We start from the raw sequence: 23,092 nt of genomic DNA, 5'->3' as shown, positions 1-23,092 counted from the left end.
GCAGCCAATTAGGGGGGGGGGGGGGGTGATTTGATGCCACAAGGACAACCATCCTACATAAATGGCTACTTTACCTCCCAAGATACATGATGAAGGAACAAGAATTAGTTCTAAGAAATTAAAAACCATTGTTCATGTAGCAGTATTTAAATTAGAACGATTTCTGTCTTTTTAGGTATGCTATTTCCAACTGCTGAGATCAGACAATCTAAAGAGCTACAATATTATTTTGTTACAGTTCTCAAGGACATAAATGAGGGGGGATCTCAACTAGATAGTAGACTTTATATGTTTATTATGCAACTTTTGTTTTATTTTTATTTCATTTTTTAGTTGTTCAACCACAAAGAGCATATGTGTTTTAAGTCGGTTATTAGCTACCTCATAACAGAGAAGTAACAGAACTTAATCTGAAAATGCTAACCTCGCTAATGTGTTGCCAACTCTACAAGTCCCCTAGTACAAAGAAATAAATAAATACTTGGCATGGTTTATGAATATATCACACAACCAAGGAAAGATTCAGTTATAAAGCCCTTCTCTTTCCACAAACTAGCCGCCACTAGTGCTGTGCAAGGTTCATGGGGATTCTAAAATTGAAACGATGCTGAAACTTAAAATGAATCATTATTATATGAATCAAATAAAACTTATATTTATTGGTCTTCATTAAGAACTGAACCAAAATTATGCATGTGTATATGTGTGTGTATAACCTAATTTATCTTTAATAAGAGGCCTATTGGACAAAATATCCAAAGATTTGTGAGAAGTCATATTTATATCCTAAACTTTATTTCTTAGACACTGCCAAAACTTTAAGATTAGTTACAATTTTCACTAATGGACTAAATTGAATTTTAAAAAATTAATGGTAAATTACAAAATGATTTTTGAAGTTTTATTTGATTAATAAAATAATTCTTTAAAATAAATATTTTTATTTTAATTATGTTTATTAAATTTAACAATGTTCTCTTTTGTCTATTATATTATTTTCAGCCCTTCTCAATAATTTAACATATCTTAATTTTTATTAACACATACTAAAATAACAAAATAATATTTTTAAATCAATTTTAACAATATTTAAAATCTCTTTTAGTTACTGAAACTTATGTACATGATTTTTAATATTATTGACTATCAACAAGATAATCTATCAAAAGTTTATAATCAATATTTATGCTCAATAATATTAAAAATTATGTATATAAGTTTCAAGAGTTAAAAAAAAGTTTTATGTACTGTTAAAATTAAATTGAAAATACTATTTTATTATCTTAGTATTTGTTAATAAAAAAAATTAAAATATGTTAAGCGTAGTTTTATAATTAATTTTCACAATTCTTTTATTATTAAAGGGGAAAATAATAAATTAACAAAAGAGGACATGGTTGAATTTAATAATGATAACTAAGAACATAATTAAAATAAAAATATTTATTTTAAATGACTATTTTATTAATAAAATAAAACTTCAAAGACCATATTGTAGTTTACTATTAACTTTTTCAAATTCAATTTAGTCTGTTGGCTAAAAATGTGACTAATCTTAAAGTTTTGACTTTATCGTCTAAAAAATAAAGTTTAGCATATAAATGGGATTTTGCGCAAAATTTTAATATTTTATTTTATTTTTCTACCCTTTTCTTATCATTTCAGACATAAATGCATTAAATCATCTTACATTTCTTAATTACATATCTATATCACATGCTAGTCATACAACATACTTCTTAGTTCTTTACATATGTATCTTTTAGTTAAAGAGTAAAGACCACATAATTAAGTAGGTAGAAGATAATATAAATTACCTATTAAGAATATCTTTTTGTATTAATATTATTATTTTGATGCTAATACTATTGCTTTTATTGTTGTTTGATGTTAGAAGTTTAAAATTCTTTTAACATTTTCTTACACAAACACAAAAGTGTTGTAGTTTTAATCAAGAATCAAGTTGAAATCCAAACTAAAATTGAGATTGAAAATTGAAACTGTACCGAATTGCACATAAGATAGAACTAAATTGGAACCATAACCATAATTTGGTCTAATTCTAGAACCTAAATATCAAGGAACCAAAGGTCTGTTCCTGTTCCAGACTTTAGGAAGAGTAGGAGTCAACACCTGAACCAAACACCCCAAGTTGCAATATCAGCACCGATAATCTCCCTACAGAACTATACAAGCACACACCGATAACCTACCACTTTAACATCTATTAATCACTATGTTTACATGAGCATGTAAGAAGTGTTGTGGGTTTATTGAAGTCATTAGTTGTAATCTGAAAATGTTAGTTATCAGGCATAAGAAACTAGTTGAATAAGCATACTCAAATAACTATGCTTAAATCAACAACCATTACTGCAAAAACCACAATATCTCTACTGTAAGAAATTTATATTAGAAAAGGAGCTAAGATTCCGCACTAATGACTACAGATGACAAATAACTACTAGAAGGCTTGATGAGATGTTGCAAGAGACTACCTGTAGTGCCCCCCAAAGGCCAAGCGTTTCCAAACAAAATACCACATTGTCATGCATTCTACTGAGAACCTTTTTCGTACTTCGAAGACCCTGAAGACTTTGACAATCGTCCACCTTCTTGTGAAGTTCTGATATGCACTGTCCATCCAACAATGAAAGAGCAAGTAAACTAAGGATTCAGGGAAGCAAAATTATTGTAAAAACAAAGAAAAACAACATACAGTGTGTTTTATCTCCTCCAGCTTACTACAATAAGTCATATAGTTAATTGATGTGCCATTTGCAACAGGACCATACAGATATATTTTAACTACAGGAGATGCTACAAAACGTTCCAGCTCTTCATTGTCTTCAACTGAATAAACCTGAAAGATAGGATTGAAACATAATAGAGATCAGCTACTAACGCTGGAACAACAAGCTCAGCACGCCAAGTGTACATCAAGCATACACTTCCATGCAAGCAAAGGAAAATTGGATTTTATTTTTTCTCATTTCATTGACTGTGATTTCTTTATAGAATTTTAGAGGCAGTGGAATAACAGGGTCTCATGAAAAGAGATTCAATATTGAACTACACTTCGCAATAGCCAATAAAGCAGATCATAAGCAAAGAGAACGCTTAACACATTCATCTGCATCACCATTAGCTTTTCAAAGATGCAAAACAAACTTATCTAATAGCTAAGACATTAAAAAACTAAAAAGGGGAGCTAGGTCCATAAAAAAGGGCTTTCTTGCATTGCATCCTAAGCAAAGGATAAGGGCGCTAGTTGCTTATCTAGAGCTCATTTTATTCTGCCTTGCTAAGGCATGTCCATAAAAAAGGGCTTTCTTACATTGCATCCTAAGCAAAGGATATGGGCGCTAGTTGCTTATCTAGAGCTCAATTTATTCTGTACATTTTCAATGATTGGAGAATCCCAGAGGACCCTGACTACTTCTGGATGTTCAATATAGGATCAGGGTAGCACCTTGAGCGAGCATGTGAATGAGAAAAAAAGAAGCAGACATGTATACTTCTGTATATACTAGAGATTCAAGATTCTCTTCAACCACTGTTGTATACAATAAGCCACAATTGTCTATACAATAAGGAAGCAAAAAGATTTTCAAAATATAAACAAATAGTTTGCAGCACAAACAGTCACGCGAGATCTTTGATAAAACTATTCCATCAAAAGGACATGCACATTCACTATCATGAGTCGTGACAGTCCAAGGCATGCATCTGTTGCATATTATGTGCTTCTTTTTCGTACATGCAAACATTTTAATGAGAAAAGGACAATAAAAACCTCCTATAAAATCAATAGACAACTATAACCAAGTTCATAAAAATACAGGCTAAAAAAGTAACATCCCCCAACCAAGTTCGAGAACACACCAAGAAAACTGAAACCCCTAAAAGCTCTGCAAATATAAGCCTATTCAAAAACCAAAAGCACCACCATGTCCAACAGAAAATTTTGACAAAATACTTGATTGTCAACAACATATGCATTTCTATGGATTCAAAGTTTCAAAACAAAACAATAAAGAGCATAATTCCTAAGAACTTGGCATTTATCCTACCACCAAAACCTTTCCACTTCAAAAAAACAAATCTCTAAAGATTCTAGACAAACCAAAAGCTCCTCAAAGATGTCAAAAGGACATTTCCAAAATGCCCAAGCCACCCACAACAAGTGACTGAAACTCACCATGCTTTTATCACATAAAATTTGTAATCAGGAGAGATAAAGCTTCATTACACCACCTTTTCTGAAAAGCCCTTACCTCAACTTTGAGCAATGCTTACACTCTCCATATTTTATTGGGTGAGTTGAAAGGCAGAGGACAAGTAAGGAAAGGAGGAATTTAAAAGAGAATTTTCAATTTTCCGGAGAAGTCCATAGACCAAGTCCACCTTTCTACTCAAGGACAAAACTGAATTGAATCCAATAAGACAAACAGCAAAGGTAATACTAGGTGCTAATAATTTTTCATAACAAATATACTAACATTACAATGAAGGGTAGGGTTGACCGCCGAGTACATTTCCAACTTGATTGAACCCATTTAACTTGCACAACTTGATTCACACTGACATAAGCCATGGCTAGCCCTCCATTTGAGGTGATAAACGATTTTAAATTTTTGAACAAGCCACTTCACTTGTGTCCCAACAGAACAACTCCAGAGCTAATAATCTACTAAAGCTGACTCAAAATCTAAACATTTTCAATGACATGCAAATGCAAATGCAAATACAAACAGAACACTCATAAATCCAATTCATCATGCCTCAACATGGAAAAAAAGCATCTTTAATATGTATTTCCATTGCTTCACTTGTCTCTCTACGCAACATGAAACATTTTTTTAGGAAGAGTTCATCTTACAAAGAATAAAGCTGGAAAAAAGCAGAGTTGCATAATGATTAAATTTAAGAAATGGAAATCAAACAAAGCATAAACCCAATTAGTATCTCAACCTAGCATTTTCCATAACATACCTTAGCATCAAGTAAATTTTCAAGACTGTTGATGCTCTTTGGTAAATTTGTATGATTAGAAGCACCTGAAAGAGAGGCAAATACTGGAAATTAACAAACAGTTTTCAAAACTATGAATGAAGTCCAAGGAATTACAAATTTTGGTAGTTTTTCATTCTTAGACTTGAGGAAATCGTTTATCCAACTATAGAAAATTGATGCAATCAAGGAAAAGGAAATTTGAAAAAGTGCTATTTGATTAGTAGTCTTAAGTATTAGTTTTTTCTTCAAATTGAATATTTAAATTATTAGGCATTGTTTATTATGAGCATTTTCTTAGTAAAAGAAGATATTTTGATTGATGACAAAGAACTATGAAGGATGTGATGTCCACCACCTTTCCATAGGTAAAGGCAACTAAGAGGGTGAAATTAAAGTATTGCAATAAATATTTTTCATTGTGCTGCATTCAGCATGTCAGCTACAAAACCCCCTTTAAGTATTAGAGAAATCCATATTCCATAAAGAAGTCTAACCGAAGTTTGAATCATGAGGGTTTAGGGCTATAGGCATTAACCAAATCAATGCAAAATCAGTGCAGATACCAAACTATGGCCTCCATAAAACTTCATCAAAACCATACAAGTAAGCAGCTCAATGAAAACTATCTATGCAATAGGTAAGTTTCATTTAGCAACAATAGAACTAGAACACCCGTTGACTGATAAAAGATTTACCTTTCCCCACAACTGGAGATGCAGTCATGCCAAATATACGGGGAAGTTTTCCATCATTAGCATTGTAGAATACCTACAGAATTGTCAGGATGCTAAATCAGGCCAATTAAAAACAGAAGTTTAACAGTCCATGTGCATGTGCTTCTGTGGCTTTTGTGCACCAGTACAATTCAACCAGGTCTTTACTCTCATGATTTCAGCATAAGGATGATTGCTTTTGAGTTGAGCATGATGGCACTCATCAAATATCAAAAGAGAAATTAACTCCATCTTGATGAAGCTATGACTTAAGTTATGCAGTAGTATCTGAGGAGTCATTACAAGAACCTGCACAAAAATATTCACATTATATATCATCCAAGGTTCACTAATACTAGCAGAAGAAATGCCCTTTCTGTGGGATAAAAATTTTTTGCTTTTCTACTTTTAATATTCCTTTCCATTTTCAGTTTTCATCTCCATCAGAAAACAAGAACATGTTTGCTTTTCTTAGTTTCCAATTGTTTTATTACTCATTTAGATTACCTAAAGCAAGAGATTGACAAAATGATAATGAAAGTTAAATGAGTAGTAATAATTATTATTCATAAACATAGTGGCCATGGAGATGACATGGTTGAGGCTGCAGAAACAGCACCTGCAATGCTGATGATGGTGGCAGTGGCAAACAATGATATAACTATGGTTATGATGATGGCCTTGTGTTTGCAATAGTAATGGTGGTGCAACATTTTCTATAGTGGCTAAAGTGGTGGTGCCAACATTGCTAATAGCAGTGCTTCTATAATGGCACTGGTCTGGTGGTCTAATACCAGTAGCACTGGCTGCCGAGAGGTGTGTCATTAGTGATTCGGGCAGTAAAAGATGATGTCAACAGAATGGCATGGTTTGACTTGTTGTGCCATGTTGATACTGAATGGAAGGGGGGAAATAAATGTATGTGTCATTCAATGGATAAGGACCAGATATTTATAAAGGAAAAGTGAAAATAATATAATGCAAATTTGCAACCTACTATATTAAATATTGAAAAAAAACATTTTTCAGTTTTCCATTTGATAAATCATAACATCTGAATGATAAGAGTCCATTCCTGTCTTCAGTGAAGGAACTTCCAAAAACAACCCCCATTTCCTATAATGCATATCCCAAATGTCTATAACTCAAATATTGGAAAATAAGATTTTACTGTTTTCCATATGACAAATTATGACATCTGAACTGTGAAATCCCATCCCTTTTTTTGCTTGCGAAATCACTTTCCAAAAGAACTTTTATCTCTATAACTGCACATCTCAAAAATCCTAGCTAAAGAAGCAAATTTCTTCTCTGATAAACATTTTCTCTTCATATTAAAATATTGCATATACCCTTCATAATAACTTTTGTCAAATTCAAACTTTGATTTCTAAATGAATTAGAACAATAAAATGCATAATTTACAATCAGAGAAATGGAAAAAAAAAAAAAAGTTTATAACAAAAATAGCAAGAAGTTCCTGGTCTAGCAAAGTATGGAGAAAATAATGATGAAATTCACTAATTGGTATGGCTACCTCATATTGTTCAATCTCTTTTTCCCAATCGTAGTGATTCTTTGAGTGCTTGGAGCTCCCACAATATATCCCGACCTTGAAATCAATAGATTCTTCTATAACCTTGGCTTGCTACAAATTAATACATAATTGATCAGACCATGCATATTCTACAGGCTAACTTTTAATATTAGCCTTGAGATATTTGAAGCTAGGCAACTAAATTTGTCTTTAGACGTGGACACCAATCTAAAAGAAAATTAATTAAACTTGTCAAGCCTTGTGCATCAACAAAATCATATAGATAGAAAAAATAATAATAAAACTGACAGCATTAAAAAATGTCATGCCTAAGAACTCCACAAGCAGGATAATTAAGATAGAAATAGAGTAGACAAACAAATTACTACTAGAACTTAGATCATAAGAAATTATATTGTGACAGATAAATTGTTTCAAAGCCATGATAACTAAATTAAAAGCACTGTAAGTGTCAAAGAGAGCAAATGCAACCGCATTATGCAATGTTTAGTGATAAAGGCATTATTATCCTTCCCAAAGTATTCCCTCAAGCTCCTTTATCTTCAGAATATAAGCAAATCTCCGTGCTCAAATCACTTCTTCTTTTTATCTTCTAAAGCACTTCAATTTTGTCATATTATTGAGCCATCTTTGTACCTACTTAAAATTTGTAGGTCTTTTGGAAGTCTGCAATATGCTCTAATATCTGATAACCCATCCTCCATCCCAGTCTCCACTATTAGAGACAACTCTCTTTTCTTCCAGCTTGGAAATTATGTAGTTTACCTAGCCTTCAACACTTTAGTTAATATCGGTTTACAAAAATATTAACAAAACCAGTCTTGCTTAGTTTCAAGTTATCAACTTGAAAACTCTAGCGCCACTACCCACCTTAAATTAGCCTTAGAAAATGATTGACCATGCAAACTTAAGTTGCAGAAACTAAATCAACACTACTCTTCAACAGGAACGAGAAAACTACAACTAAACTGAATTGCTTCACTTTTATGTCGCATTAGTTCATTCATTATCCCAATTACACAATACTCAAAACCTCAAGAACAACCCGAAATGCACCCCAGCCGTGGAGAATATAAATACATCAAGCACATAAAGTATAGCATTCTATCAGAAATTGAACATAGTCTAAAATTGAGTATCAAATTTGACAAAATCCACAAGGCACACAAACTCACCTGATGAACAAGGGCAACAGTGGGTGCAAGAAAAACACATACACTCTTCTGAGGTTTTCTTATCAAGTGACCCAACTCATAAATAAGCAACACAGCAATGTGGGTCTTGCCACAACCTGTTCCCAAATAAACAATTATGTTCTCCTCCAAAGCTTTCTTGCATAATTCCAACTGATACCTAAAAGACAAAAAATAACGGTCACATTTGAATTAAAAATACCAAACGAAAAAATCTTTCCTATGAAAATAAAGACAGTATCTTTAGAACGAAAATAAAGAATCTTTAGAATGAAAATATTGGTAATTAGAGAACAAAAGGAAAATCGCTTATATTTCCCCGTTTCAAACCAACAAAAAGAAAAAGAAAACTTTATCGCCCCATCTCCAGCGCAAAAACTTCATTAAATTAAAACAAGAAAATAACCAAAACCCATTAAAGAAAAGCAGCAAACTCATACTTTCTAGCAATCTTTCTGGGATCTTTATGAGGTTTTTGAGGTACGGAGGTGGAATCCTCTCCATGATCAGTACTAATCCGCAAGACAGCACTGGTGGTAGTACTGTCAGGGGAGGACGGAAGATCATCTCCGCAGGTGCCTTCACAGTCGGGCATGTGTGCGACGAAGTGTACGTGAAGGATTGAAAAGAGTTAATGGAAAGATGATCGAAGAGGTTGTGGTTCCGTTTTGCTCGGGCTCTCTTCAGGGTCTAGTGAGTTATTACAGGAGATAGACAGAGGACAGAGAGAAGGAAAATGAAACGGGACTTGAGTGAGATGTTTGGTATAAAATCTTTGGATGGATTCTCAAGCGAATGCTCTCTTTATACAAAGGCGATGTTTGCGTGTTATATTGACATCACACAGAAAACCATTGACCTCACTGGTCAAGACCCACTTCATATTGAATTTAAGAATACAAAAATGCATTTTTAGAAAAATAAAAATTATTTTATTATTTAGATAATTACTATTGAATCTTTGATTTTTTTAAAAATTCATTAATTTATTTTTATTTTAAAATTATTTTATTAAAATATTCATATAATTTATAAATATTTAAGAAACAAGTAAATAAATTTTAAAATATAATCTTCAGCAAAGAAGCATCAAAATTTGCTTTTATCTTTTTGTTTAGAGAAAGTTGCCCCATGTGAGGTATCTCAGATATATTATAATTTCAATTATGTATATTATTTAATTTTTATAGTTTTAATATTTATATTATTCCGTTCTCAAATTAAAATTAAAATAATTTTATTAACAGTTTCTTTAACCGAAGAATTATATAATTTAATTTTATAAAATATAAAAATATTTTAATTAAATAAATTTTAAAATATAATAAAATAATTAATTTCTTAAAAATTTAGCAATTAAATAATATTTTTATTAGTATTTTTAATTTTAATTAACTTTTAATATTTTTTAATTAATGTCTAAAAAAATACTTTTTGACGATAAAACCGATGAATCGAAATTTTTTTTTTTAATTTTATAGAAGTTTATCGCGTCTCAGTTAGAAAGAGCACCAATCCGATTAATCGAAATATTCTATTTGGTTTAATTAATATTTTTTTTTAATTTATTCAATTTTTTTCGATTTGGTTTAAACATGTTAAATAATCGACAAACTGAATAATCGATTTTATATATAGTAAAACACTGATTTTATATGTGCTTTTAAAATTCATATGAATTTATATAGATTTTTTAAATATTATCATTATGTATTCAGATAATATTTATTCATAAATTTATATAAAATATTTATTAAATTATTCTACTGAAATTAAAAGTAAAAAATTAAAAAATATTATAAATATCGGTTTGAAATAACCAAACCAAATCAAATCAATTTTTATCGATTCGATTCGATTTGATTATATCTTCATAATCGATTTTTTCAGTTTTTAATATTTTTACAATTCAATTTCTGATTTTTTCGATTCAATTCGATTTAAAATTAAATCGACCGATTCCACAATCCTAATCTAAATTGACTCTAAAAGTGGTAATTATATTTTAATTTGAAAAATGAAATTTAATTACTTATTTTAAAATTTAATAAAATTAAATTAAATTGAAGTATGAGATTAATAAAAGTTAATTTAACCTATATTTTTAAAGTAATAAAAATAGTAAATAAAACGTAAAAAATAAAATAAAATGATAAGGCATTCCATCATTTTCTTGTTTAAAAGATGAAGGAAAATATGAAAAATGAAAATTTTGAGTAAAAGGATTATGTTCTTTTTAAAATTAAGGAATTTTCAATTTAATTTAAAAAAATAAATAAATATATGAATTTTGCTAACTGTTGGGATTTTTCTTTTTTAGTAAAGTTCCCGAAACATAAGGGGCAAAATTAGGTTAATTACTAAAACAATAATAAAAAAGGTATCTACTAAAATAATATCAAATGATAATTAATGACTTAAATATTAACCAAAGAGGTGTTTTGTTAAATTTATTGAAAAAATATTAAAATAAAATTTTGTTTGAAATTGTTCGAATTATATTTTTAAAAATTTACATTATTTTGTAAGTTTTTTTTTTAAATAAAAATTGAGATTCAGAGAAATAAAACTTGAAATCTTTCAAATTTACTCAGATCGAATGCATTTACCATCAGATTAAGCCTATGAATAAATATTATTTTTTAAGATTAAAACTTAAGAAAAATTATTAATTGTTATAAAATATTTATCTCATATTGTTATAATTATTACCAAAATTTTATTTAAAATTAGTTTAGAAATTTCTTATTTTATATTGATAAAAATATTATAATATAATATGAAAAATTCATTAATTATTTTTTTATTTTAAAAAATATATTGATATATTCTTAATATTTTAAAAGTTAATTAATTAATTTTTTGTTAATTTTATCGATTAAATATTATAAAAAAATTTAAAATATCTTTAATATAAATGAATTAAATAGTATATTTTTAAAAAATTTGAGAAATTGACTAATAAATTTTTTAACATTATAAGATTAAATAGTAAAATAATTAATAATAAAATTAATAAAAAAAATTATTTTAATATATTTTTTAAAATTAAGTGATTAATTAATAAATTTTTTTAATTAATTTTCTCCTTCATATATTTAGGACACGTACATTATTATTTATGGCTGAATCTAATTTAGTAAATAGTTTTGTTTATTTTGATGGCAAAATATGTTGAGAAAACTAAATGCTTCCCTATTTTGTCAATTATAATCAATATTTTTAATTTAATTTAATTTATTATTTTAAAAATTATTGTTAATTATAATCAGAACTTAATTGAGACATGAATTTTTGCTATAAAGTACAATTCAGTCCATATCAAAAGGTAATTTTTTATACTGATTGGACTTTACTGATTAATAAAATTTATGTCCAAATAAATTTATGCTATAATTAATACTAATTTTTAAAATTAAATTCAATTACATAAAATTAAAAATAATAACTATAATGCACAAAAATATGGAAAATGTTTAACTATTTCTATCCATTTTACCTATTTCAATTGTTATTCTAATTTTTTTTTATTTTTTTAATTTTAACAATTAAATTTAAAAATATAGACTTTTATCTTCCATTTAATATCAAAAATTTTACAATAATTTAATTGAATTGATTTTTTTTATATAATTCTCTTGTTTGGAGTAAAATAATTTTATTTTTTAACTTTAAAAAATTTATTTAAAATAAAATTTTTATATAATTTTGTAAAAATTATTTGAATTCTTTTATTAATGAAAATAAATTTAAATATACCCTACCCATGTACTTTTTATTAAGGGCAAAATAAAGTTAATTTTAATTTTTTAAAAATATTAATTTTTTAAAAGATTTTTGGATGGTGGTTTTTTTTCATTTTTCATAATTTATTTTTGTTCAATTAAAAATAATATAAAAGATTTAATTTAAAACTAGATAAATAATATTTTAATATTAAAAATTAATATGCACTCACAGATTTATTCTGATGGTAAGTGCATTTCAGTAAATCTGAGAAATCTAATATTTACTCTTCCAATGCTTATTTCAAAAAAAAAATTAAAAATTAATATTTTAACCTATTAAAATATTTGGTGCTTTAAAATTAAAATTATAGATTTATTTGGTTAAAAATAAAAATAAAAATATTTAATTTTTACACTTTATTTTTAATATTCTAAAATTTAATTAAAATATTTCAATATTAATTATAATGTAATCAATATAAAAAACTTATTTGATTCTATTTAATTCAATTTGATTTAATTAATTAAATTTTTTAATAATTTTTTATTTTTTACACTTTATTTTTAATATTTTAAAATTTAATTAAAATATCTCAATATTAATTATAATGTAATCTCTTTATATTATAAAAAAATAATATATTATGTTGAATGACCGGTTTAATTCAATTTTATTAATTTTTTAATTAAAATTAAATTAAATTAAAATAATTCAAAATTTTTGAAAATAAAAATAAAAAAATAAAAAATTAAACTAAAATTTTAAATTAATTCAATTCAATTGATTTTTTCAAATTGAATTAAATATTACTCCCTTCTAATTATATATTAAATTCTAATAATACGAATTTAGATAATTATAAATAGGTTTATAATGGATTCAAAGTTTAAAAATTAATATATGTGATGGATTGAGTTTTATATATTGAGTATGTATTAAATAATTAATTTAATATAAAAATATATTTATAATAATATTTATGATTTGTACATGCTTGCATTTAAAATTAAAACTTAAATATTTTTTAAAATTTAAGCGAAACTTATTAGTGGAAAAATTTTATAATTAAAATATGTAAAATTAAATAATTTTAGGTAATTTATGATAATTTTTAATTGAATGTAAAATGAATTTAAATATACCCTACCCATGTACTTTTTATTAAGGGCAAAATAAAGTTAATTTTAATTTTTTACATCAAATAAATTTATAACTTTAAATTTAAGATTAAATATATTATAACATACTAAAATATTAATTTTTAAAAGATTTTTGGATGGTGGTTTTTTTTCATTTTTCATAATTTATTTTTGTTCAATTAAAAATAATATAAAAGATTTAATTTAAAATTAGAGAAATAATATTTTAATACTAAAAATTAATATACACTCAGACTTAATTTAATAGTATGTATATCTAAATAAATTTAAGAGGTTTCTGATTTATTTTTTTGATTTTTATTTTTAAAAAAATATTAAAAATTAATATTTTTATTAAAAATTTTTGCACACGTCAGTTATATACTATATATGTCTGGGAACGGCAACATGCGGACTATAGATATATATAGGAATCATTGTTCATTATGTTTGATTTAAATTAAAAATTAAAATTTTAATATTTATAAAAATTAAATTAATTTTTAGATAATAATCAATTTAAATTAAATTATTTTGGTTCGATTTTATTCAATTCGATTTAATTAGTTAAATTTTTAATAAATTTTTATTATTTATACTTTATTTTTAACATTTTAAAATTTAATTAAATTATCTCAACATTAATTATAGTGTAATCTCTTTATATTATAAAAATAATATATTATGATCAATAACCAGTTTAATTCAATTTTATTAATTTTTTAATTAAAATCAAACTAAATTGAAATAATTTAATATTTTTAAAAATAAAAATAAAAAAATAAAAAATTAAATTAAAATTTTAAATTAATTTGATTCGATTGATTTTTTTTAATTTAAATTGAATATTACTCACTTCTAATTATATATTAAATTCTAATAATACGGATTTAGATAGTTATTAATAAATTTATAATGGATTAAGTTTAAAAATTAATATACGTGATGGATTGAGTTTTATATATTGAGTTCGTATTAAATAATTAATTTAATATAAAAATATATTTATAATAATATTTATGATTTGTACATGCTTGCATTTAAAATTAAAACTTAAATATTTTTAAAATTTAAGCGAAACTTATTAGTGGAAAAATTTTGTAATTAAAATATGTAAAATTAAATAATTTTAGGTAATTTATGATAATTTTTAATTGAATTTAAAATGAATTAAAATATTAATAATATTAATTGAATTCAAATTTAAATTGAGTAATTTTCACATAAACCTTTCCAATTTATATTCCTATGCCTTTTACATTATACATTATATATGAAATTAACAAAATAAGGTTGATAGTTAATGGTCTAGATTTAAAATATCTTTCTCTACCATCAACTCTAAAGAAAAACATATTTTTTAACCAATAAAAACAAGTTTCAAGCGCTGATTGAGGGAGGCACTCATGGAGGAGAGATTTGCATAGCAACCATTCTAAGCACCACAATCATAGGAAGATTTTAATCTTACTCGGAAAATTTAATTTCCATAATTTTTTCCTGAAAGATGAATTCCTCATCGAAAAGATGGCCCTGGGTCCCAGCGCTTGAAGAAGTGTCACGTTATGGCATTATGGCTGTTATCTGAAAGGATATAGGATATATGATTTAAATATTTTGTAACAATTTGTATTTATTTCTTATAACTACTCAACTGTTTGTATACTCCTATTTAAATATATTTAATTATCGAATACAATCATATTAAAAATTCAAAAGAATATCAACCATTTTATAGTTTTAGAGTTTGCAAAGTTCTAGCCGATTTCAACCCCTTTCTTTAAATCAAAATATATTTACAGAACAAAGTTTGATTTCTTTGTCCTTTGCGTCTTCTTTATCTTTTTCTTTTTCTCTATCCGTTTTTCAGATTTTAAATGTAACGCAATTTTTATCAATTAAATTGAGTTCGACTAATTATCTATTATGAAAAGTACAAATATTGTCACTCTTTTATGGCTATCGATTAACTTCATATGTTGATGGATCAACTCCCTCTCTAAATCTTCCATCTGGTGAATCTAATCCAAAGTACTTAGACTAATTTTGCCAAGATTAAATTGTTCAGAGTTGGATCAATTGTTCGATCTCCAAATCAATTACGCATCAAATGGTGCAGTGTTCAATGGCAAAAAAAGCCTGAATAAGCTAGCTGTAATATACTCCACTGGATTGAAGATGCAAGTACTACAGCTTTATAAATAGTTGAAGCATCTATCTCGTGGACAAGATAGCATTGATAAATACATACATAAAGCACGTTCAATTTCTAATTAGCTTAGTGCCTTGCAAAGCGCAATCCTAGATGAAACTCTTGTTTGTGATGTTATTGAAGAGCTGGGAATTGAATATAGACCCTTCACGCGTGCTATTAAAGCATGCAACACCCCTAGCGGATGGATTCTCTCACTCTTAGTTCTGTATTGCCTACTGCTCACTATGTTAACATTGGGCATAGTAATGGCGGACGCTCTCACCGAGGACGGGTAGTCGTGGAGGATGATAGCCTTCCTCTCAAGGATGTGGATATTCCCAACCATATAGTTCTGGTCGTGGTGGTCAGTTGAATGATTCAAGTACTCTGTTGTCTATTGTGTTAAAATTGTAATAGAAATGGACACATTGCTCGCCAATTCTCTCCACTCGCTCATCTCCTCAAGCTCATGTTGCCAAAAATGAAATCGATCCTTCTCAAACATGGGATGCTAACTATCATCTCTTTGTTAATAAAGAGAAAACATCACTCATCCTGTTGCCATGCATAACAATCTTGGCCTCATAATAAAAATTAATGTTAGCTTATAATTTTTAAAGTGAAAAAAATTAAAATTAAAATTTTTTTTTGTAATTTTATTAATTTTTTATCTAAAATTTATAATTTATTTTAGGGTAAACTGTAATTTAGTCCCTCTAATTTAGTGAAATGCAACTTTTTGTCCCTCTATTTTAAAAAATCTTCAATTTAGTCACTGTGATTTTTAAAAACTATGACATTAGTCCCTCCCATTAGATTTTCAATTAAATCACCGTTAATTTTACTTGAAAACACTAAAATACCCATTCTCTCTCCTTCCTTCCTCCTCTTCTTCTTCTTCTTCTCTTTTCCGATCTCCTCCTCCTTCTTCTTCTTCTTCTTCTCTTTTTCGATCTCCTTCTTCTTCTTCTTCTTCTTCTCTTTTCTGATCAATGTGCTTTTTTGCTGCAACTGAACATGTTGGGAGCTTATAAGCAAATGTTTTCTCAAATTCTCGTACGTGGTACTTCACATATCGATCCAATGTCGTGACTTGCAGCAGCTTATTAGCATCAACTTCTCCCAATTTCTCAATGTAAACAGGTCTTCCTTCCTTATCAATTCCATGGTATCCTTGTGGATAGTATTTCACAACTTCATCTAATTCCTGGAACTCAAAGTCCTAAAAAACAGCCAAATGAAGTCAGAACTATATGGTTCCTGGCACAATAATATTCCATGTCTACGTTTTGAACTTATTTTTCTGATTATTACCTCCATTAATGTGTCGGTGCCAAATTCTTTCCTCCACTGGAGCATATCAGACCACATTTGCTTTGCTTTTTCCAGATCAAATTTCCTGGCCCTCAAAAATCTGCATCAAGATGGAGTATGTTAAGAACCTGGGTCATTTTCTACATTATCCAAACAAGTGAACAACTACCATCCAATTAAATTCAAGGAAATAAATCTTAATACAAAAATTTCCTGATTTAATTATCTATAAAACCTCTAAATGTTTCCATTTGAAGCTTTCTTTTGAAATGTCCTCGATGAGAAAGGTCTTAACACAAGAAAATATCCTTTCCCTGTAAAATTTTCCAAAAATATCATCTCCTAGCATTTACAACAATGGGAAATGACATTGGAAACAATTGAACTCATGCCCTTTTCAGTTGAAATAAGAATTCATAGAAAATGCAAGGAATCTAATGACATTTTTGTTGCTTTCTCCAAGAGAAAGAGGAAGAATTTCAAGTCTTTTCGTTTGGTAGAATTAAAAATTAAAAGAGAAGAAGAAGAAGAAGAAGGAGGAGGAGATCAGAAAAGAGAAGAAAAAGAAGAAGAAGAAGAAGGAGAAGAAGGAGATTGGAGAGGAGGAAGAAGAAGAAGAAGAAGAAGAGGAGGAAGAAGAAGAAGAAGAAGAAGAAGAAGAAGAAGAAGAAGAAGAAGAAGAAGAAGAAGAAGAAGAAGAAGAAGAAGAAGGAGAGAGAATGAGTATTTTAGTCTTTTCAAGTAAAATTAACGGTGATTTAACTGAAAATCTAACGGAGGGACTAATGTCATAGTTTTTAAAAATCACAGTGACTAAATTGAAAATTTTTTAAAACAGAGGGATAAAATATTGCATTTCACTAAATCAGAGGGACTAAATTACAGTTTACCCTTTATTTTATATTAAAATAAAACTCATAATATCACATTATTAATAAATAATAATAACTGTTAAATGTGATAAAATATTTATTAATATAAATTAAATAATAAATTTTAAAATAAAGGTGAGTTAATTATATAGTATATTTTATATATTTTTTAATTAATAATTATATTTTATTTATCATGTGCAATTTTTTCATATTTTTTCGGAAAAAAAAGGCCAAAAAAAAAAAAAAATCTCTAATATGATAGGTATTGCGGGACAGATGGTCATTTCCATTTTGTGTAGCTCTGTCCGTTTACTCCGATGATTCGGCCATAATGGCTACGTTAACAACGACCACCGCCCACAGCTCCATCGCCGCCGCCAAGCCCACCGTATCCTTCACCACTCCACAAAATTACGCTACCAGACTGTCTCATCTCCTTACTCTCAAGTCCTTCACTCCCCTATGGTGTCCCACCATCATTACTGAACCCACGCTGCAAACCCTCTCCTCTCTAGCTCTCCACCTCGCTCCCTCTGCCATTTCTCCTGTCTCCGCCATTGTCTTACCTTCTCGCACAGCAATCACCGCCTTCTCGACCGCCATACTCTCACTCACAACTCCTCTGCTACCTCCGCTGGGTGACACATTCATCATCGGCGCCCTCGGCAAAGATGCAGAACTTATTGACTCTAAATTTTTGCTTAGTATTTGTTCTAATATTGATAGGATTAAGGTTTTAGTTCCTCCAACGGCGACGCCAAACGGGATGGTGCAATCTCTCGGGGATGGACGCGGTCGTAGTGTGATGTGCCTAGTACCGCGGGTAGTGGGACTGGAGGAGCCTCCGGTTGTTGCAAACTTTCTCCGGGATCTGCAGACGGCGGGGTGGGCTCCTGTTAGGGTGGATGCTTACGAGACTCGATGGCTGGGACCCACCTGCGCGGAGGGAATAGTGGAAAAGAGTGAGGAGGAGGGAAATGGATTGGACGCTATCGTGTTCACAAGTAGCGCAGAAGTGGAAGGGTTGTTGAAGAGTTTGAGAGAATTTGGGTGGGATTGGAGAATGGTAAGGCGGAGATGGCCGGATTTGGTGGTGGCGGCACATGGGCCGGTCACGGCAGCTGGTGCTGAGAGGCTAAGCGTGGATGTTGACGTGGTGAGTGGCAGGTTTGAGAGTTTTGCTGGCGTTGTGGATGCTTTGCATGGTAGGCTGCGAGGTTAGAGGTTTGAATTCTAGTTGTATGTGAATTTGTCTGAATGAAGATAAACAAAGAATTTGTGTTTTTTTCTCAGTTAATCTATTTGTTCATATTTAAATATTTGTGGGCTGCTAATGCTAATTGTAATTGCTAAATCCTGAACTTACAATACAATTGCGAATGATTAAAAAACCAAAATCAATAGCTTTAGCTCAGCGATGGTCTTTAATCTGTAGAGAAACTAGAGAGCACAAAATTATAAAATGTATGGTCTTTGTAAAGTTTTTTTGAACCATATTCGAGCTAATCCTAGTTTAACGTACTTTCAAGTTTAGGGGTAACAAAACATACAAAAGATTGGATGATAGAAAGTTTACTAATTGTGGTGGGGAATTTTAGATTAGGCGCATTAATGAAATGAACAACAGTAGAAGGCTAAAATGGGAAGAAAATGGAGTCATGTTCTTCCTTTTACTGCTTAAGCAAGACTGTGGAAACTATTCCTAATTATGAAAACCTTTACATTCATCTGTTTCCTGAACTTTTCCTGCTCTTTTCATTATTAATATTATTGTGTTATTACTTACGACTATTGGAAAGAGTAGTTTGAGGCTCTTCTCTCTTAGACGAGGTATACTCGTCGGGAAATTCATCAACAGCATATTTATCTCCAAAACTCAACTATTTAATCTAGGGAAAAAAAACCATCTTATTACTCTTCTAAAATAAATTCAACTGTGCATTGCCTGTGATTTTGCACCAAACATTCTAAATGAAAAAGACTGATAAGAAATATACAAGCAATTAAATTTTGCATAAAAAAAAATCTTAAAGAAATATATAAATACCAACTTATAGGCCTGTATATTACAGCAAAACAATTCTGGTAATCACTATAAAAGCAGACTATGATCCATATCAAACGGAACTCACTCCAATCAGCTAGCTACTTTTTATGTCCATAAGATTATCCATTAATATGACAATGTGAAATTGACAGTATTACTCTACGGCCTCATCAAGATTTCTATAATAATCTCTCCAAAATTGTAGCTATCCATGTAGAGGTCCTTTTTACTGGTGCTATTGAATTGACCTGTTAGAAAATTTTGATGTTAATTATTGCTTACGCTGCCTCAAATATATTAAATAAATTATAAGTATTGTCAAGTGACAAGTTTGCTAATCTTGTTTGTAAGGAATAATCACAAAGGAATACAAACTATCCGTTCTATGTATTTAAGTTTGTGCAGATATTGACTGTAATTCTGTGTAATTAGACAAGTGATGAGTTTCTTGGTTGCACTTTTGTAATCTGTCCAGAAAGTTCTGTCCTTTGCTACTTCCATTTGGTTTCGAGGCATTCCGAAAAATTTCACCAACTCAGGAAGGTTGAAATTTGAAAATAAGATGATTAAAAAACATGAAGTCATAGCACAAAATATCCTGTGCATGTATAAATAATATAGGCATAATATATATTTGATCCTTGAATGTTATCTAAAAATCAATTGACACTCTAATATTTTCATGTTAACTTTTAATGCATGACATTTATAAAAATGTAACTATTTAACCCTTAAATTTTATAAAATGTAACCATTTAACTCTAAAAATTCAGAATGTATAGAAGTCATGTAAGCAAATAGGGGTTGAATAGTTATATTTTATAAACTATATATATTCAGTAATTCTATTTTTATAAAATTAAGTGTTAAAAGTTAATAACAAAAGGTACAGATTTGTGTAAAGATTAGAAGTATCCTATTTATATATGTACAACACTATGGTTTATAACGAGAAATATATATTTTTTCTTTTTCCCTCAAAGCAAGGAATGCCTGTGTCTCTCATGCAAAATTGATGCCGGATATGAGGCTTCAGTCATTTCTGCAAGGCATTTAATCCCAAAATCTGCCAAATGTGGTTCCATATTTTCGTTCAATAGTATGTTGCCCGACCTCAAATCTCCATGGGGCATTGTTGGATAGCAGTCATATTGAAGAAAGCAAACTCCCCTTGCAGTGCCATATCACAAGTTTGTACTTGGCTGCCCAATTCCCTCGTCACATTAGTTTTCTCGGCCAAATTTCCATTAGGCAAGTAATCATATAAAAGGTAAGCTAATTGTTTGTTGTAGCAAAATCCCAGTAATCTATTCAAATTTTTGTGCCTTGCATTTCCCATTGGTGTTACAAATTCTGTCACAATATTTGTTCTCGTTGCTTAGATTAGATATGTTTCACTGAAACAACTATTCCTATGGGCACAGCTGCTTTGCAAACTAAAGCTGAGAGAGGCCGCACGACTTTCACCGACTTTGTGGGACTAAGAGCTTGTTTGGATTGAATTTGAAAATCAGAAAAGTGCTTTTTTTTTTTTTTAAGAAGAAAACACCGTTTAAAATGTTGCTTAAAAAAACAGTTTAGGAAAATTATTTTGTTGTTTTGGTGTTCTTATAACTAAATTATGTTACATAATTTTAAATTATTTTTTAAATAACATTTTTAAAAAAGTTTTTTCTTCTTCTCACTAGTAGTCCTAATATCAATACCAAAAAAACCCTAAATCACCTCAAAACATTGTTTGCTATAAATTGAGGAAGTCCACTGAACGAGGAGTATCCATTTTCTTTTTTTTTCAATTTTATCCTTATTGATGTTTGCTGAAACAAAAAAAAAAATGATATGGTCGAAATGGAATTATGACGTGATTGGCTAATTATGTAAGATAGAGAAAGTGAGGTGGTGTTGAAGAGAAAGTTGAGTATAATATTTAAAATTTTAGTGTAATAGAATAGTATACTTTTATTTCTGTCATTATTCTCCTTTTATATTATAAGAAAATAAAACTACATATTTTATCTATCTCATAAGTATTATACCAAATCCCATCAATCGAATCACTTTTTTAAAAAATACGAGACATAGCATTTTTCAATAATCCGACGATAATATGGCTGACTCATTAGTAAGATATTTTTACCAGCTAATTAGTAAGGAATCTCGTGATCATAGATGTAAAGGGATATAATAGATTGTAGTTATTTAACGGTAACTTCCTTATATAGCCTTACCTTGAAGTTGAGAGGGCGAGTCTATATGTCCTGAATTCGACCTATTTTTAGCCAGACCTAAAGCGTCCAAATCTTCTTTTTATGAGTGGGACCGCTTATAGGATTATTAGATCCTTGTCAAATGGCCTTATATTATGGTGACAACTCATTGCCTACTTTAAGCGAATCTTATGTAGTATCAGAGGTCCCCATTGACCTTCGATTCTTTAGATTCGAAAATGACAGTTGTCTTCATGATCTGGCACATGTGGTTTGTTTGTTCGAGCTGTGCGCACGATGTCCTTATTTTCTTTTTACTTGCTCTACCAATCGGTCAGTTTCAAGATCTTATTTGGCAAAAAGTGATCCAAATGATATAATAATACTTTGACAAGTTTTCGGGCTTTCTCTAGCCCTGGAGATCATTCGGGCATGTTCTAACCCTTACGAGTCTCTTGGCATTTTTCAGCCTTATCGAGTTTTCCAATATTTTTTAGTCCTAGCCTATTTCCAAGTATTTTCTTGTCTCGACCAGCCCTAACGAGTTTTTGGACATTTTTTAACCTTTACGAGCTCCTTAACTTTTTACAGCCATGAGTCTCAGGCCTGTGCTTTTCTTCTGGACCAGGCCAGGCCTCTAGGTGTGGGAAACCAGTGGTCATCAAAACTCTTAAGGGAGATTAAAGAGTGAATAGAACAAACATTTATGTAAAAATCGGTTCAAACCAAAAAAATTAATTGAACTCAATTAATTTAAAATTTTAATTCAATTTTTTATTATTTTAGTTCAATTTAATTTTTAATTTCAATAACTAAATTAATAATTTATCTACCTCAAAAGTGAAATGGGATAAAGCGAGTTTTTCTTCCTTAATTAAAAATCTCAAATTTAAACTCGAGATTTTGAATATCTTTAAAACTTTGGGAGGGAACACTTTCTCCCTTAATATTAATGAGACGGTCCTACGTCAATCCAAATTTTAAATATCAAATAGTTTATAAAAAAAATTAATGATTTGTTAATTAGATTCTAAATTTTGAGTAATTTATTTATTTTATAAAAAAATATATAATATAATAAACAAAATTTAGAATATAATTAACAAT

General features: G+C 29.0%; 3 protein-coding genes across 4 annotated transcripts in view; 1 reads left to right on the top strand and 2 right to left on the bottom strand.

The window, feature by feature from the left end:
• The window catches only part of LOC110631208 (dicer-like protein 4), a 42,817-nt gene extending 33,543 nt beyond the window's left edge, over positions 1-9,274 (bottom strand). The window contains exons 1-8 of one of the 2 annotated variants that reach the window (XM_021778954.2): positions 8,921-9,274; positions 8,463-8,640; positions 7,267-7,377; positions 5,898-6,038; positions 5,712-5,784; positions 4,996-5,060; positions 2,720-2,863; positions 2,499-2,636 (exon numbers count right to left, since the gene is read on the bottom strand). In XM_021778954.2, coding sequence (XP_021634646.1) covers positions 2,499-2,636; positions 2,720-2,863; positions 4,996-5,060; positions 5,712-5,784; positions 5,898-6,038; positions 7,267-7,377; positions 8,463-8,640; positions 8,921-9,075 — 1,005 coding nt within the window. In that variant the 5' untranslated portion in view covers positions 9,076-9,274. The remainder of the gene's footprint in view (positions 1-2,498; positions 2,637-2,719; positions 2,864-4,995; positions 5,061-5,711; positions 5,785-5,897; positions 6,039-7,266; positions 7,378-8,462; positions 8,641-8,920) is intronic. The other variant, XM_021778955.2, reaches the window with a different exon arrangement.
• A 6,347-nt stretch (positions 9,275-15,621) lies between these two features.
• LOC122721790 lies at positions 15,622-16,862 on the bottom strand. Its single transcript, XM_043950704.1, has 3 exons — positions 16,857-16,862; positions 16,603-16,764; positions 15,622-15,936 (listed from the first exon to the last, which is right to left on the bottom strand). The coding sequence occupies exons 1-3, from the start codon at positions 16,860-16,862 to the stop codon at positions 15,622-15,624; spliced, it is 483 nt and encodes a 160-aa protein (XP_043806639.1).
• A 1,200-nt stretch (positions 16,863-18,062) lies between these two features.
• LOC110600517 lies at positions 18,063-18,953 on the top strand. Its single transcript, XM_021737375.1, has one exon. It carries the CDS (start codon positions 18,063-18,065, stop codon positions 18,951-18,953), a length of 891 nt encoding a protein of 296 aa, XP_021593067.1.
• The last annotated feature ends 4,139 nt before the right edge of the window (positions 18,954-23,092 follow it).

The sequence above is a fragment of the Manihot esculenta genome, chromosome 14 (assembly GCF_001659605.2).
Source record: "Manihot esculenta cultivar AM560-2 chromosome 14, M.esculenta_v8, whole genome shotgun sequence".
In the NCBI taxonomy this organism is placed as follows: Eukaryota; Viridiplantae; Streptophyta; class Magnoliopsida; order Malpighiales; family Euphorbiaceae; genus Manihot; species Manihot esculenta.
The sequence above is the reverse complement of the archived record's forward strand: the minus strand, read 5'-3'. Positions and strand labels throughout refer to the sequence as shown.

Bases quoted from the DNA above. Each gene is read 5' to 3' on its own strand.
- LOC110600517 (XM_021737375.1), top strand. From the start codon at position 18,063: ATGGCTACGTTAACAACGACCACCGCCCACAGCTCCATCGCCGCCGCC.
- LOC122721790 (XM_043950704.1), bottom strand. The intron at 15,937-16,602 runs GTACGAGAATTT...TTAACACAATAG, and splicing joins ATCGATATGTGAAGTACCAC to ACAACAGAGTACTTGAATCA.